General features: G+C 44.4%; 1 protein-coding gene across 3 annotated transcripts in view; it reads left to right on the plus strand.

The window, feature by feature from the left end:
* IQSEC2 (IQ motif and Sec7 domain ArfGEF 2) overlaps positions 1-16,317 on the plus strand; it is a 157,204-nt gene extending 140,887 nt beyond the window's left edge. For all 3 annotated transcript variants that reach the window (XM_070938181.1, XM_070938182.1, XM_070938183.1), the window contains 8 exons: positions 2,808-2,974; positions 6,442-6,581; positions 6,693-6,818; positions 7,650-7,749; positions 8,223-8,384; positions 9,112-9,285; positions 10,721-10,770; positions 11,125-16,317. In XM_070938181.1, the coding sequence (XP_070794282.1) occupies positions 2,808-2,974; positions 6,442-6,581; positions 6,693-6,818; positions 7,650-7,749; positions 8,223-8,384; positions 9,112-9,285; positions 10,721-10,770; positions 11,125-12,177 (1,972 nt within the window). In that variant the 3' untranslated portion in view covers positions 12,178-16,317. The remainder of the gene's footprint in view (positions 1-2,807; positions 2,975-6,441; positions 6,582-6,692; positions 6,819-7,649; positions 7,750-8,222; positions 8,385-9,111; positions 9,286-10,720; positions 10,771-11,124) is intronic.
* The last annotated feature ends 312 nt before the right edge of the window (positions 16,318-16,629 follow it).

A 16,629-nucleotide genomic window follows, 5' to 3' on the forward strand; every position in this document is an offset into this window, starting at 1 on the left:
CTCTCTGTGGACCAGTCCCTCCCTCCTCATTTGTCTTAATTGCCTTGCATTCATAATTAGTGAAACATCTTTACAAAATCTAGCCTTTTAAAAATATTACTAGGATTTCCTTCTTCAGTGGAAAATATGAAGTCAGGTTTTGAAGTGACTCTGGAATTCCAGGTTAAGATAAATCAAAATGAGCTTTATTTATTATTTATTTATTTTATTATATTTCTATACCACCCTTCTCCTGTGGGACTCAGGGCGATGTACAGCCATGATAAAACATAGCGTATAAAATTTAAAAACATTTTAAAAAACAATTAAATAATTTTGGCCCAACTTTAAAACAACCCAATTAAAACCGAAATTCGATTAAAAACTGAGAGGATGGGATCAAGCCAGCCCAGCTAGATGGAACAAGTGTCTTCAGGGCCCGACGAAAAGTCCTGAGGTCTGATATCGTGCGTATCTCAGGGGGCAGGTCATTCCAGAGGGCAGGTGCTGCCACAGAGAAGGCTCTCCCCCTGGGGGTTGCCAGCCGGCACTGGCTGGCCGTCGGCACCCTGAGGAGGCCCTCTCTGTGTGAGCGAACCGGTCGGTGGGAGGCTATTGGCGGCAGAAGGCGGTCTCGCAAATACCCCGGCCCTAAGCCATGGAGTGCTTTAAAGGTGGTCACCAACACCTTGAAGCGCACCCGGAAGACCACAGGAAGCCAGTGCAGCTCGCGCAGGAGAGGTGTTATATGTGAGCGCCCCGTTGCTCCCATAATCCCCTGCGCGGCTGCGTTCTGGACCAACTGCAGCCTCCGGGTGCACCCCAAGGGGAGCCCCATGTAGAGAGCATTGCAGTAGTCCAGGCGGGAAGTGACAAGTGCTTGAGTGACCGTGCGTAGGGAGTCCCGATCCAGAAAGGGACGCAACTGGCGTATCAGGCGAACCTGATAAAAAGCCCCCCTGGCCACGGCCGTCATATGCTCTTCTAAAGACAGCCGTGCGTCCAGGAGGATGCCTAAGTTGCGAGCCCTCTCCGTGGGGGCTAGTGAATCGCCCCCAATAGCCAGCGATGGCACCAGCTGGCTATATCGGGACGCCGGAAGCCACAGCCACTCGGTCTTGGAAGGGTTGAGTCGGAGCCTGTTTCTCCCCATCCAGGCCCGCACGGCCTCCAGGCACAGGGACATCACTTCAAGGGCATCGTTGGGGTGGCCTGAGGTGGAGATGTACAGCTGAGTGTCATCAGCGTACTGATGAAACTCCCTTTGCTGCAGATGTAAAAGCATAATCTGTTACATGTCTGTTTGTTAGTAATCTCCATTTTCCTTTACCTCATAGATAGTCAGTATTCATTTCTAACTAATGGTTGCATGGTTTACTAGGCATTGGTGTTTCATCATTAGAACTCTAAGATTAAAGTAGGTAGGAGGGAACAATTATACACGGAAGAACAATCTTTAAATGCTTCTAGATTGGCTATTGAAGACTTTAAAGATGATTATCAATCTAGACATAGTACATGACACATAAATATAAATACATATACATTGTTCAGACATTATATTTCTAAACCATTATAATTCTAATCCATAATTAAGATAAATATATGGTTTGGCATGATATTTGAATTCACAAACCATATCTCAAAATTAAAAGGAAGTATCGCTGCAGACTTTATAGTAGTTTGATTTGGGCAATACTGTCCCAATTGAAGAGTATGCCTGATAAATATCCGTATTTGGAGGTATGATTTCACCTGTCCATCAAATCGTCTAGACGGAATCATTTTATTGGAGATTAGGAATGTTTTTTCTTGTAGCATGATATGATATAGTTTGATTTTGTTTTGCTTGCGTAAGCATTGTGGAATTCTCTAAAACATAAATAGGCAAATTATCAAAGACCAAGGAGCAAACAGTTATTTAATTCATTAAGGAAAATCTCAGGCAATTTAAATACTGAATAAGATCCAGTTTCATTTGTTATATTTTTGTTCCTGTTTATTTTTAGCCTTGTTTCTTTTTAAAGGGTCTCCTTATACAACGGAAAGAGTATAAAAATGCATTATATGGAATTGGAACTGATGTATAAGGCTGTTAGTGGGGAGTTCAGTATTTTATTTATTGTAAAATGGGGGAAATAATTTAGAATTTTCCTCAGTAAAATATTTTCTTCCATCAATGTCCTGTGGTTGTATATACAAGTTAATCTTGAGGGACTGCATTTTGGTCCAGGTTAGTCCAGAAAAAAAAAAAGACTTTTTAATTTATAGATACAAAAATACTCATTTATTCATTTACTCCTGCTGTTTGGAGGGAGATCCATGGCTTCAATATTGAGACAATGTATTCTGAATATTAACCAAGTCTGTCAACTAAAGAAAGGGTTAATAATAGATTAATGCAGGAATAAGCCACTCAGAGTTTTCCCAAGTGGTGAGATGGGCGGCAGGTAAATTTAATAAATAAATTACCAATTATATTTGGATATATTGACACATGAATCAGTTCGTAAGGTTGTATTAATCAGATTAATCCAAAGATTCATGATCTAAACTTTCAGTTGATTAACATTATAAAGATAGATTTTATCTGGTAAAACTGATAAATAGGTTAATATGCCCATATATTTATATATTACCTGCAGATTCATGGCTAAAAGACTTATTTAGAGGTTCAGCTAGTGTCTGTCACTAATATTTTTTTTCATGATGGGTTATTGTATATGTCTTGAACTCAGTGTACAGTTCATGAGAACTGAGACGTGTGTTATTTGTTTCCCTTTGAATTGTTTGCTTCTTTGTTGTAACCTCAATCCCATTTCTTCCAGCCAGCGCTACTGTGTATGCAATGCCCCATTGGTGCGCCAGTTTCGGAATCCTGACACCATCTTCATCTTGGCTTTTGCCATCATCCTTCTCAATACGGACATGTACAGTCCCAGCGTTAAAGCAGAGAGGAAGATGAAGCTGGATGACTTCATCAAAAACCTGCGGGGTAAGCAAGAATCCTCTTTTATTGAGTCTTTGGAACTCCCAACATCTTTGGTACTGTTGCTTCTTTGCTTTTCTTTCAATTCCCATGTGGAATATATGTCATTCACTGTTCTCTTCAGTCACTATTTATATGTAATTCTGTGGGAGCTTAGAAAATTGTGAACTGGTTAAATGCATCATTCATTCACCATTCAGTAAATGCACCATTCAGAAAGTTTTTAGTTTTTTTTTTTCTTTAGAGGCGACTCAATATTAATGGACTATGAAAAAAATAATAAAATAAAAGTAAAGAATAAGCAAATTATGATATTATTTTTGCAGATGACATCAAGCTGGATGGGAGGGGTAATAGATAACATTTTCAGGAACAAAATCACTATTCAAAATTATTTCGGAAGGCTTGAACATTGGGCCTGAAGCCCAGCAATCTCTTACTTGTTCTCAAAGCTGAGAATACATGCAAGTTTGTGGACAAGCTTGGTAAAATCTCAGAAAAAAAGATGCAAAAAAAGGTTTGCAGCAATTTTGGAGACAGGACTTCAGTGCTATTAATGACTGCAAATGTTTAAAATGATGAAATTAATTATGTGGCGAGAAAGAGGTTGCACATTCCAGACTTCTGCTTGCTTTGGTCCAGAATTTATAATACCTAGACATAGTTTTTCAGTATTTTAATACTCAAAAGCTTTTGATAGCAAGATGGTGACATCTTTTTTTTTTTTTTAATTTGATTTATATGCCGCCCTTCTCCGGAGACTCAGGGCGGCTTACAATGCATTAAGCAATAGCCTTCATACTTTTGTATATTTATACAAAGTCAGCTTATTGCCCCCACAAACTGGGTCCTCATTTCACCTACCTTAGAAAGGATGGAAGGCTGAGTCAACCTTGAGCCTGGTGAGATTCGAACCTGCAGAAATTGCAGGCAGCTGTGTTAATAACAGCCTCTCCATTTTCTTTAGAGGTGACTCAGCAATAATGGACTATGAAAAAAATAAGAAAATAAAAATAAACAAGAAGCAAATTATTATAGTAAATTTGCAGATGACTTCAAGCTAGGGGAAATAGCCAACACCTTAAAAAACAAAATCATAATTCAAAATTATTTCAAAAGGCTTGAATATTGGGATAAATCTAAGAGCTATCCAGTGAAGATAAATGTCAAGTTGTTCATTTGTGTAGGAAAATTCAGATGCAGAGGTACAGGATTGAAGAGAACCTGCTTGATGGCAGTGTATGTGAGAAGGTCTAGGGGTCCTAGTGGACCTCCCAACCGTATATGAGCCAGCAATGATGCAGCAGCTCAAATGACTGGTACAATCTTTGGCAGCATTGAATTCAGATCGTGGGTTGTAATGATACCTTTGTACCAGAGGTGGGTTTCAGCAGGTTCTGACCAGTTCTGGAGAACCGGTAGCAGAAATTTCGAGTAGTTCGGAGAACCTGTAGCAAAAATTCTGACTGGCCCCTCCCCCTTCTATTCTCTGCCTCCCACGATATAGCTGATTGGTAGGAAATGGGGATTTTGCAGTATCCTTCCCCTGGATTGGAGAGGGAATGGAGATTTTAGAGTATCCTTCCCTGGAGTGGGATGGGAATGGAGATTTTACATTATCCTTCCCCTGCCATGCCCAAGCCACGCCCACCAAGCCATGCCACACCTACCAAGCCACACCCACAGAACCGATAGTAAAACTTTTTGAAACCCACCACTGCTTTGTACTCTGCACTTGGAGTACTGTGTTCAATTCTGGCCACTGTGTTTTGAAAAGGACATGAAGAAGCTGAAGCAAGGGGAATTATCAGGACATTAAAGTCTCTGGAAACTTAAGCGAATGGAAAACAACACTTATAGGCATGTTTAGCTTCCAAAGAGAAGACTGTGAAAAATGGAAAAGATTAGCCTTCTGGGGAAATTGGAGATAGAACAAACACTTAACTGTTTGGATTTTTTTAAAAAAAGAGATTAGGCTCAATATTTGGAGGAAATTCCTGATGGTAAGAAATGTTAAGCAGCTGAATATTCTGTCTGGAACAGTGGTGTTCTGCTGCAGGTTTTCAAGAGCTGGATGGTCAGCAATATTGGATTATTTATAAGATTCCTTCCAATTCTAATTTTATATGATCATCATTACCATGAGCAAAGCAGCTACCAGTTTCAATTAAAATGGGAAGGAACTACAACCTGAGCTCAGTGGTATAATTTATTTCAAAATAGAAATTGATATTGTTTTGATCAAATGCTTTTTTAAGGGATTTCTATAGTTAAGATCAATTTGGACTAAATGTAACAGCCAGAATATTGCAGAGCAAAGAACAGCTTCGGTTAAGAGACTTCTGTTTTCCATAATAGAAAAAGTTGCCCAGATCATGTTTCTAGGGAATGTTTAGGACCTAGATTTCTGTGGATTGTGAATAAATGTTGCCCATGGCTGAATTGGATAGGATTATGATTATTAGGTTTGGTGGCATGGTCAGCCAGATGTTTAAACTGGATTTGGCATTTTTATCCACCTATCGAATCTTGTGTGCAAGAAGAGCACACAGACTGACAACAGCATGAGAAAGTAGCAGAAATGGTGCATTGGAATATCTCCAAGAAATACCTGCAAGCAAGAACTGATGGGACCATAAAATAGTGAAAATAATAGAAAATGAAGAAGCTAAAGTACTCTGGGACTTTAGAATTCAAACAGACAGGCACCTGCCCCATAACACCCCAGAGTTAACATTTGTTGATAAGAAAGACAAAAAAACATAGATAGTGGATGTGGCAGTAGACAGAAGAATAGGAGAAGGAACTTTGGGGTGGGGGGATCACAAAAAGACCTGCAAATAGAAATAGAATAGAATGTTGTTTTTAAAGACAAACTGTTTAATAAAAATTAATTAATTAATTAATTAATTAAATCCCCCCCCCAAAAAAAAAAATTAAAAAAATAAATAGAACAAAGAATTGCACCTTGGGTGCAATTCCTGAAATTTACCTTAGGCTCTTTGGTGGGAGTATATATTCTCACAGTTCCCAATATGGAAATTGTACTACCCTGTCAGGGCTGTTGTAGCTTTGAAAATGATATGTGGATTTATTTTGAACAGTTTTTTTGTGTGTCTTTTTTGTCAGTATGTAATTTATGATGGCAATGGGCGGGGTTGAGGTAAATGATGTAAAACCAACACTTATTGCACAGGTCACTCATTTTCATTTTCTTTGTGGTAATTATTGCTCCCCTTCCCTTTTTCCCTATCCCACCCTACTGATATGCTGCCCAGGACCTGTGAGATAACTCTTGCAGGAATCTGAATGAATTTCTTGCAAAACTCATTTTTTAAATTAGGCTGAGGCATAAGGCCGTGACTGGCTTACAAGGCCTAAAACATATAATATGTGTAGTTATGGTATTATTAGTCAGACTAAATGTGGCCTTTCTGTTCTCTGTTGACTCCCCCTCTTGGTTTCTTTGCCAGGGGTTGATAATGGGGAGGATATTCCCCGTGACCTCTTGGTAGGGATTTACCAGCGGATTCAGAGCCGAGAACTGCGCACCAACGATGATCACGTTTCTCAGGTCCAGGCAGTCGAGCGCATGATTGTGGGCAAAAAGCCGGTGAGTGGAAGCTGTCTTCAGGGGTGATTGACTGTGGTTTGCAAAGAGAGCTTTCCAAGCACTTATTTTCCAGCTCTGCTCCCAGCATGTTCTTCCTCTCTATCCCACCAGGTTCTCTCTCTGCCCCATAGGCGCCTGGTGTGCTGTTGCCAGCTGTATGAGGTCCCCGACCCCAACCGGCCCCAGAGGCTTGGCCTGCACCAGAGGGAAGTCTTCCTCTTCAATGACCTCTTAGTGGTAAGGTCAAAGGTGGTGAGGGAACTCAGCTTCTTTGGGGATAGAGTTGGGAAAGTTTCCGTCTTCTCATGCAAAACTTTTGAAAAGCCCAGGTGATGAAAGGCTTGGAAGAAGATGGGGATTGTCGAGAAGCAAAGGGGCCTAGAAGGCTCTGTTTCTATCAAGTGGGGCCATTTGCTGGCTTGCCACATCCTGGATCTCTTTTTCTGTTTTGCCTTCCTAGTTGAGCCAATGTCACAGAGGAAGTACTGAGAGTATTTCAATGCTGGAGATAGATTGATGGATAAGAATAAATAGAAATAGGCTTTCTGGTAAAATGGCATACTGGGAAGGAAAGGGACCCTTTGAGGAGAACAAACTTTAAAAATTCATGCCCATTTGAAAGGCATTGGACTGGTAGTACCATCATAGTGTTGTAAAATTATTTTTTAAAAAAAAGTAATTTAAAAGTTAGAATTTCAAGGCTGTGTCTGAGAGAGAAATCAACGAGGGCTTCCACCGTGGAGCAACATCCCATTTTGCTGTGAAAATGTGTGATGAATTAGACACTCATTTTATATAGTTTATGACTAATGTGAGATGGAAATACTGGACTGACTAATGTGGCACTTTTTTTTTTAAAAAAAGGTGCCACATTAGAGTCAGTTGTGTTCAGCCATATGAAAGGAGATTCCATTTTACTTTAGTATTACATACAATAAACGTGTTATGTTATTTTTTCAATGTGCTCTAGATTAGAAAACGAAGCATGGTGGTTGACTCATGGTTCTCTTTCCTCCCTATTGATCCTCTTTTCCCCAACATCAACCCTTTATGGCCAATGATATTCAGGTGACAAAGATTTTCCAGAAGAAGAAGATCCTTGTGACCTACAGTTTCCGCCAGAGCTTCCCACTTGTTGAGATGCAGCTACAGCTCTTTCAGAATTCCTGTGAGTGTCCCTGCCTGAATTCCTAACAGAGAGGCCTTATAGTCACCTCTCTATGGGCTCAGACCCCATGATACATTACTACCTGCTCCAATTATAATCTTTCTCCTTCTCCCCATCTTGATCCTTAAAGTCCCCTTTAAAGAAGACTTGTTGGCCCTTCAGTGCCTACTACAGCAACAACAGATTCATTGGATCCCCTACCTATCCAGAATTTTCTTGCTCTGTGCTTCCCAGGCAGGCTGAGAATGCGACCCAAACTAGCCTGAAATTGTCCAGCTGGGGCAGGCACGTTTATCTTTCCTACTGTGAGCCAGCTTCTGAAGGGCCTTTGCTCTTTGCTGTTAATTATCCTTCATTCATTCATTCTTGGGCTGACCCTTCAGGAATAACCCATCACTGACCTATTTCATGATTGCTGTCCTTGCTTTGCAATGGGCTCATCGTCACCCAGCATCTGACTTTCTTCCAACCAGATTACCAGTATGGGATTAAACTACTCTCAGCTGTCCCTGGTGGGGAACGAAAAGTCCTGATCATCTTCAATGCCCCCAGTCTGCAGGATCGATTGCGTTTCACAAGTGATCTGCGGGAGTCCATCGCTGAAGTGCAAGAGATGGAGAAATACCGTGTGGAATGTGAGTGAAGAACTGCTATGGTCTAGATCCGTGATGGCGAACCTATGGCACATGTGCCACAGGTGGCACGCGGAGCCATATCTGCGGGCACACAAACGTTGCCCTAGCTCAGGTCCAGCAACATGCGTGCACCAGCCAGCTGATTTTCCGGCCTTCCGGGCCCACCGGAAGTTGGGAAACAGGCTGTTCCTGGTCTCCAGAGAGCCTTGGGGGGGGGGGGGCGTTTTCGCCCTCCCCAGGCTCCTAGAAAGCCTCTGGAGCCTGGGGAGGGCGAATAATGGGCCTACTGTGCCATCTTGTGCCAAAAACGGAGGGAGCGTGGGGGGGTTGCATGCATATGCGTGGGGGGTATTGAATTATGGGTGTGGGCACGCGCATGTGTGACCCCCCGTGCTCCCCCTACTTTTGGCACGCGACGGCAAAAAGGTTTGCCATCACTGGTCTAGATTTGTTATTACAAGGAATGTATTTGAAAATGGGCATGTGCTTGAAAGCTTAGAAATCAGGTGGGAATATTGCATAAGCTTCCTATAATTAGAAGTCACTGCCCTTCCATGTGGGATGATATTTCACAAATATTTATGGTACTTGTCTATTGTTTCCAAATGTAGTCTTTGGACTGTATCATTATTAATCAGAAATGCAGCCGCTCTGTCATTCAAGGCTGAGGCATCAGCCTAAGATCTGTAAATAACCAGTCTGCTTCTATCTTATTCTTCCATCACAGCGGAGCTTGAAAAGCAGAAAGGAGTGATGCGCCCCAACGCCTCTCCCTCTTCTGGGCCCAAGGACACCGTGAATGGCACCCTGACCCGGAGCAGTCTAGAGGATGCCTATACTATGGGAGAGGGCCTGAAGAGAAGTGCCCTCAATAGCTCCCTGCGTGACCTCTCTGATGCTGGTGAGGGACAGGGGTTCAGGACTCTAGGTTCTCTCTATGGCTCTAGGAGAAGAGACCGTGGGAGGCTCAGGGCTGGGATGAAGATAAGGAAAGAACCAGAATTTCTCCATTTATGCTGAGGAGAACCTATGATGAATATCACCAGATTCCACGGAACGGAAAAGTGTGGCAGAATGTAGCAGATGACATCATCAGTGTCCTGGAGGCCTCTCTAGGAACGCAGGTGGAAATGCTTAGTTGCCCTTCTGGTATCCAGGTTCTGGGTTCCAGAATTTGAGCCAATATATGCATTTGACAGAACCTTCCGGGACACTTCCTAGACTGTATTCCTTCAGGTTTTAGATTGAGCGTGGACAACTATTTTGGGGAAGCCAAGGGCCACAGTGAGCAGAGCTGTGACTCTTGGCTAAATCAACAGACTTGATATTTCTTTTTTGATTTTCCGGGATTGGCAGAGGGGGATTTAAAGTGTTCTTAATGTTTAACACTACAAAAAGCCTCTTTTGTACCTAACTATGAATATACATACGCTACCTCAAAATGGTGTGTTACTATGCCACCAGGTTTTGGTAGCATTTGTGGGCTTTGTGGGATCCTGGCTGTTGATTGGCCACCTTGTTGTTTACTTCAGATGCTCTCTTATGAACAAGAGAAATCCCTGCAAGTAAAAAAAAAATAGGGAGAAATTCAGACTGAACCTTTCTCCCTTGGCTTCCTAGGTTTCTACTTGCAGGAAGATTTTGCATGAGGGGAGCTTTGCAAGATGGAGCACCCATCACCACCTTTAAGCTGGAGCAATGCAGCCAAGGAAAAGGTTTTAGCACTTGAATTTGTTAAAACTGGCTCTGTCACAGCTCTCTTAAAAACCCAGCTCCATTCAAACTTTAACTTAATTCCATCCCAGAAATCAGTTTATCCCCAAAATATAATTGTTATGGCTCCCTCTACTGGTTAAAAAAACATCCTTTATGCCTGGAAAAAGATTTCCACCATTTAATTCTCTTCCATAAAACCGATTCAGGAATAAGAAATCCCCAGGATTTTGGAATGTAAGAATTTATCAAATAGCTGGTGAACGGATGAATGGATGGATGGATCTCTTTCTCTCTTCCAAACTTTGAGTGAGGAAGAAATATAGTTGCACTCTGAGTCTCAGGAGTGCAGAAGTCGGGGGTGATGGGTGCACGATATCTGTGTACCCCAACCCAAGTAATTTTACTGCAGTAGAAGAGGCCTGCTCTGTTACTAAAAGGAGGTGAACAAGGGCAAGACACTGTTTCCCTCTTTTCTTCTGCTAACTCTGCCTTTGCTCTGCTGCTCTGCTTTGGTGGGATGGGATGGGGGGACTTTCTTCCCCCTCGCCTTCAAAATTGGAGGGTTGGCGCAATGGGGAAGGGGTGAAGTTCAGGTCTCGCTAATCCCTGCTCTGTTGCAGGCAAGCGGGGCCGCCGTAACAGCGTGGGATCCTTGGACAGCACAATTGAAGTAAGTGGGCTAGAGGGAAACCAGCCCAGGATGGGTGAAGGAGGGAGGAGAGGGATGCAGGTGGGGTCCCTCTGTCCTTCTCCCGCTTTCTGCCTTGCAGCTTCTGTCTCTTCTTTTCTGCCCACCTCCGGAGGGAGGTCAAAGAGCATGCGAGTCCTTCCCTTGCTTTGGGAGCCTTGACTTCCTTTCCCAGAACTTTTTACTTGGATTTGAGCCAAGCCTGATTGAGCAAATCTAGGGAAGTCCAGACTGTTGGCCTAGGCTTATAGACACCGGTTGTTTAATGCCCCGTCTTTCTCTCCCTTCTCTTCCTCTTTCTTCTGCCTTTCCACCCTCATCCCTTGTGTCCTCCAGGGGTCTATCATTAGCAGCCCACATCCCCATCAGAGGGCGCCACCACCACCTCCTCCAGAGGAATACAAGCCCCAACCTCGCCCCCCCTCGAATTCATCCTCTTTCCTGGGCTCCCTGTTTGGCAGCAAGCGTGGGAAGGGCCCTTTCCAGACTCCCCCCAGCCAGGCCTCAGCATCCTCTTCTTCGGCCTCTTCATCTCACCATCATCTGCCCCAGCACCACCCACATCACAGCCACCCCTCCCTCCCTGACGTCAGCCAGTCTAAGCTGCAGGCACTCCATGCCCAGTACTGCCATGGCCCCTCTGCCCAGCCACCGCCCCCCTACCCCCAGCAGCCCCCTCCCCCTCAGCAGCCAGCACCCCCACCCCCACCTCTGGCCCTGCCCTCCAACCCTCTGCCACCTCAGATGCAGCGCTACCACCATTCCCAGCAGCCTCCTCTCTCAGCTCCCCCTCAGAAGCAGGCAGTGCCCGCTTTCCCTACACCACAACCCCACCACCACTACACTCTCGGTCGGCCTGGGCAGCAGAAGCGCCTCCAAATGGCTGCTGCTGCTGCCCAGCACCCCCCCTTCCCTCATGGGCGCCAGCCCATCTCACCGCTGCCCCTCTACAGCCCTGCCCCACAGCATGCCCTGGCCCACACGTACCCCCAGCAGCTGCATCAGTCGGGGATCAGTGGTCAGCACACCCTGCACAGGCAGCAGGCCCCAAAGCACTTTATTTTCAGCCATCATCCCGCACAGCTCCTACAGCGGCCTCCGCCACCCTCTGGCATGGGGCCATATCCTGGGCATCATGGCCATCCTCAGCCACACCACAGCCAACCCCCAATGCCCCCGCCTCATTCTCCCATTCCCCCGCATCCTTCTTACCCACCTCTTCCCCCTCCATCACCCCATACGCCTCTCAGCCCCCACTCTCCGGCTGCTCCTACGTCCCCTCTGGCCCAGCACATGCCCATGCACCAGGGGGGTCCTCCACCCATGCCTGCTCAAGGGCCCCCAAATCCCAAGCCTAAGCCGGTCAACAGAATCAGCACCGTTGTGTGAACAACTGCCACCACAATGGAACTGATAGCAGATCTATAAATATATAAATAACAGAGCTTGGGGCCTCCCCTGTTCCAGCTGAAGTGATGGGGAAGGATGGAGGTCAGGAGGGTGTCTAGATTTTATGGCCATTCCCTTTCCTCCTCCCCACTCCACATCCCATCCCTCTTTTTCCTAGGATCAGAACTGAGAGAGGGCATCCCTTGGAAAGGAAGAAAACCTGGACCTGCAACGCCGTGCGTGGCCGGAGGGGGGTACAGCTTCACATGGGCTTTGCTTTTGGGAGCTCTGCCTCTTTTCTCTTCCTTGCGGGTCATCTGTCCCCGCTCCTACCATCTTTTTCTGAGCATCTGTGGACAGCATGGTAGTTTTGTGGTGACCGTGGATGGCAGAAGTATAAGCTGCAGTGTTGGGGAAAGCAAGTGTCTGTTTGTGTTGTCTTAGGAGTATGGCCAAACAGGTAAAATTTATCATCCCAACTTTTAGTAACTTTTGTGTTTGGGGGCAGCAAATTCTTTTCTGATAGCATGACTTCATGATGGGGTGATGGGGAGGGAAGGAAAGGAAGGAAGGAAGGAAGGAAGGAAGGAAGGAAGGAAGGAAGGAAGGAAGGAATCAGTCATATGATTTTGCTACGTGCTCCCATTGTCAGAAATGGGCAGAGATAATCATACTATCTGCTGTATGTGGGATACCTGCTAGTCTCCCAGGCAATCTTGCCCAGTGGTGGTTTTTAATGTGCAGAGGAAGCTGTTTTCTTCTGCTCAGACTCTCTCCCCAGAAAGCACTAATCCAAACAAGACTTTTCAGAAGTCTCTTTTCTTTTCTCTCTCATTGGCCCCAGAATTTTCTGATAAGAATAAAAGCTTTGTATTTTTAAAATTTTAACAGGTAGCAGATTGTTCCTGTGGCTGCCTTCTGTGTGTCATGTTTAAACTGCAAATGGCATTTATGAATCCTCCTTTCTAGTGGTAATTTTTACTCAGAAGAATGACTGAAGAAGAATCTTTTTTTTTTCTGATTTACCCCCCAAAAATATGTTTTCAGTCTGATTAACCCACTTTTTAATAGGTCCTATGGACCATGAATTCACTTTTCGTCATGGCAAACAGCCCTGTAAATGCAGAAAGTAGAACAGAGTTCTAAAGACCATAGATGAAGTTTTGGGGCTGCATAAAACACTTTATTCATTGCCAAATTCTGCAAAGTGGCACAGAATTTGTGTGTACAGCAGGAACCAGGAGTTTAGCCCTTCTCATATCTGTCATTTTCCCCTTGCAACTCCTCATAAGCCTCCATTTTCCCCAATCATCTGTCTTTATTTAGGGAAAAGCAGCCACTTCTTGTAGAATATAACAAGCAAGGAAAAGCTCATATTGCCCGTTTTCACCTAAAATGTTCTTTATTGCCATGACTTGACAATATTTCAAGGCAGTTTTATTTAATACCCACTTTCATACACCTAGCTGTGGCATGGAACTGCTGTGGTGTTAAGCAACTATTGTTGCCGAGTAACTTCTGACTTTGATATTAGTGCTGATGGGAGTGTGCCTTCCTGTCTCTGTCAAAGGGGGTGGTTCCATTACCACAGAAAACCTCAGGCAGGTGCTTTATTATATCTGAAAAAAATAACTACACATATGGTAACTACACATTTCTTCAGCACTGTGGGTATCAGCATGCCCCTTGTGCAGGTTGCTCCTCAAAGATGCTTCTGTGTTTTGGTGTCCTAGATGCCGTATTTTTTGGAGTATAAGACACATCTTTTCCCCCCCTAAGAGGCTGAAAATTTGGGTGCGTCTTATATTCTGAATGTAGCTTTTTTGAAGCTTTTTTTCAGCCCTAATACGCTAACAAGGCACTAGCTAGCGATCTTCTCCTTGACTCTCGCTATCTCCATGCTTTTCTCCGACTCTCAGCTGTTCTTTAGAAGCTTTTTTTCAGCCCTAACCAGGGGCTAGCCAAGTGAAGCGATCTCCCCGTGCTTTACCTGCTTTTCTCATTGCTGCTTCCTCTCAGCTGTGCCTTAGAAGCTGTTTTTTATTCCCAAACAGGGGATAAAAAACCAGCAAACTAATGTGCTGAAGCTGACCAGACTAAGGACGCTAGCCAGATGAATACTTGATAGGCAGATTCCCCCCCCCCCATTTTCCTCCTCAAAAACTAAGCTGGTCTTATACTCTGGTGCATCTTATACTCTGAAAAATATGGTACTTTCAATCGGTCTTCCCTCAATTTGCCCTTGAGGGAATTACTAGACAAATACTTTGTGTTTTAGAAAATAGGCTCTTCCGCTTGAAAGCTGTCTTACCTGTTGACTTAATCTATAGAGAGAAAGATACATCGTCAGTCACCTGCAGCATGTGGAGCTGATGAGTCCTTGAGGCCCTCTGCCCTTTTGAGGAGGTGATGAAGAGAGGCTGTCTTGGTAATTTGCAGAGTTTGTCAGTTTCTGCTGTTTCAAGTAGAGAAAGGAAAGAGACTCGGATGGGAGATGTGAAGGATCTGTGGGGAAGAGACGAGTCCAAAGTATGGAGAAGTCTGGGACATGGGAAGGGAATGTGTCCTGCCCTCTCAGTTCTTATTCATAAAGGGCTATTTTTACTCCCTTCTTCTCCTCACCCCTGCTCTGGGGTTTGCACTGAATCTATTTTTAAAGATAGAGACTTCTATATTTTTGGGCTTTATGAACCCACCCCTAATTGAATTGGAGAGGGGAGAATAAACTGCTATGATCGCTTTTCTCCTAAATTGTTTCTTCATCCACTCAGTGCATTAATGCCTGGTAATGGAGAGGTAGAGTAGAATTCTCTCCCAATTAGTTCCTTTGGGAAGTTAGATGCACTTTAATCCCTGTGCGCTGTGTTTCCAGAAAAAGATGGCATCCAGTTTCTGCTGCCCCAAATCAAGCTTACGGGGCACATCCAGACCTCACCTTCTTCCTTCCCTCGAGGTGCTACATTGTTCTGCCACTCACCTACCTTGCCTAGTAAAGTTAAGAGGTGGGCCTCCTCCTAGGTCTTCTTGTTTTAGCTTTGGACAAAGAGAGAAAAGGCTGGATTAACGATATCAAGTCATTTCAGAAAGTTAAGGAAATGATGCCTGAATTAACAGTGCCTGTTTTTATATTTTTAAGGAGATGCTATGGATTTTGGATGGAAGAAATTATTTTATTGCTTAATAAAATGCAAAGAGGTGCTCCCCAGATTTCTAATAATAGAAGCACACTATTTTTTCCCCTAGCTTAGAAGAGGGAAGTAGAGCAGTGACCCATACCAAAATGCAGACTAGCCACCTCTGAAGGTTAGTGCTACTGGCTGCAGAAAGTTAGGCTAGCCTCAGAGGTTGCCCAAGCTAAAGAATACTTCATCCACCTGGCTGCACCCGCTGCCCTCTTGATTCTCTGAATTACCACTGCCATCTTCCCCAGTCAGAGGTAGGAAGATTATTGCTCAGTCAGTGATGCAGAGACTGTCAGGGAGAAGCTTGGCGTAATGGCTTGTTGTGGCCTGTATAGGCCCTGCTCAAGCGCCCTGCTAAACTTACAGAAATGACTGCTCTAAGGGGAGCCAGTTGAGTGAAAGGTGAGATTTTTCTCACTCTTTTGAGGAAGGGGGAAGACTAGAGAGGAGCAAATGGTAGAGGGTCTCAGGAGGCTTACGGGTTTCTTGACTCCCACATGTTTGAAGCACTAGGCTTCATTGCCCTCTGCCAACCAATTATCCTCCACAGCCTTGAGAGAGAAACCAGGAATCTTTATCAGGTGGCAGCTCAGGCCTCTGTGTGCCACCTTGCAAAGTCCTGGGTTCCTCCTCTCCCCCACATCACACCCCATGTTAGGTCTTCCTACCCTGTGCCCCACCCCCAAGCATGCACTTTGTCCTTGCCCTGCACTGCACTTCCTGTGTTGGGTTTGTTGCTGTACAGATTTCCATGTATATAATATATATTATAAATACCAGCCTTTATGAGGGGGGTGGTGTCTCCAGCCCATGTATTTTCTATAGCATGGGGCTTCCCCTCTGCTCCTTCTCTCAGATTGACTGTATTTTTGTTTCCTTTCCTTCTCCCCCCCCCCACCCAATCAGTTCCACTTTGTATATATGAAAATGTATATTTGATGCTTCATAAACTGATCAAATGTCCTTGCTGTGTGAAAAAGGGTTGTCTTGTGTGTTATTTGCCTAACTTAGTCATGTAGCAAATTGAGTGTGTGAAGCTTGATTCAACAGACCTTCCAGCCTTCAGGATGCCAGCCGTGAGCTTGTTTTTAGTAGCATTTTCCGCCTAACCTATAAGCTGTACCCGCTCAGGCTGTAGGGGAGCAGCCCCTATCGATGGATCCCCCTCACAATAATCCTTATAATGTGCAGCTTTTTTAAGCCCAGACTATCTTTTGGGAATGTGCACCTACAAGCAGAAATGGCTGCCATCCAGAAGGGCAGAAGTGTC

Source organism: Pituophis catenifer, unplaced genomic scaffold (assembly GCF_029215685.1).
Source record: "Pituophis catenifer annectens isolate HBS135680 unplaced genomic scaffold, rPitCat1.0.hap2 SCAF_2, whole genome shotgun sequence".
NCBI lineage: Eukaryota > Metazoa > Chordata > Lepidosauria > Squamata > Colubridae > Pituophis > Pituophis catenifer.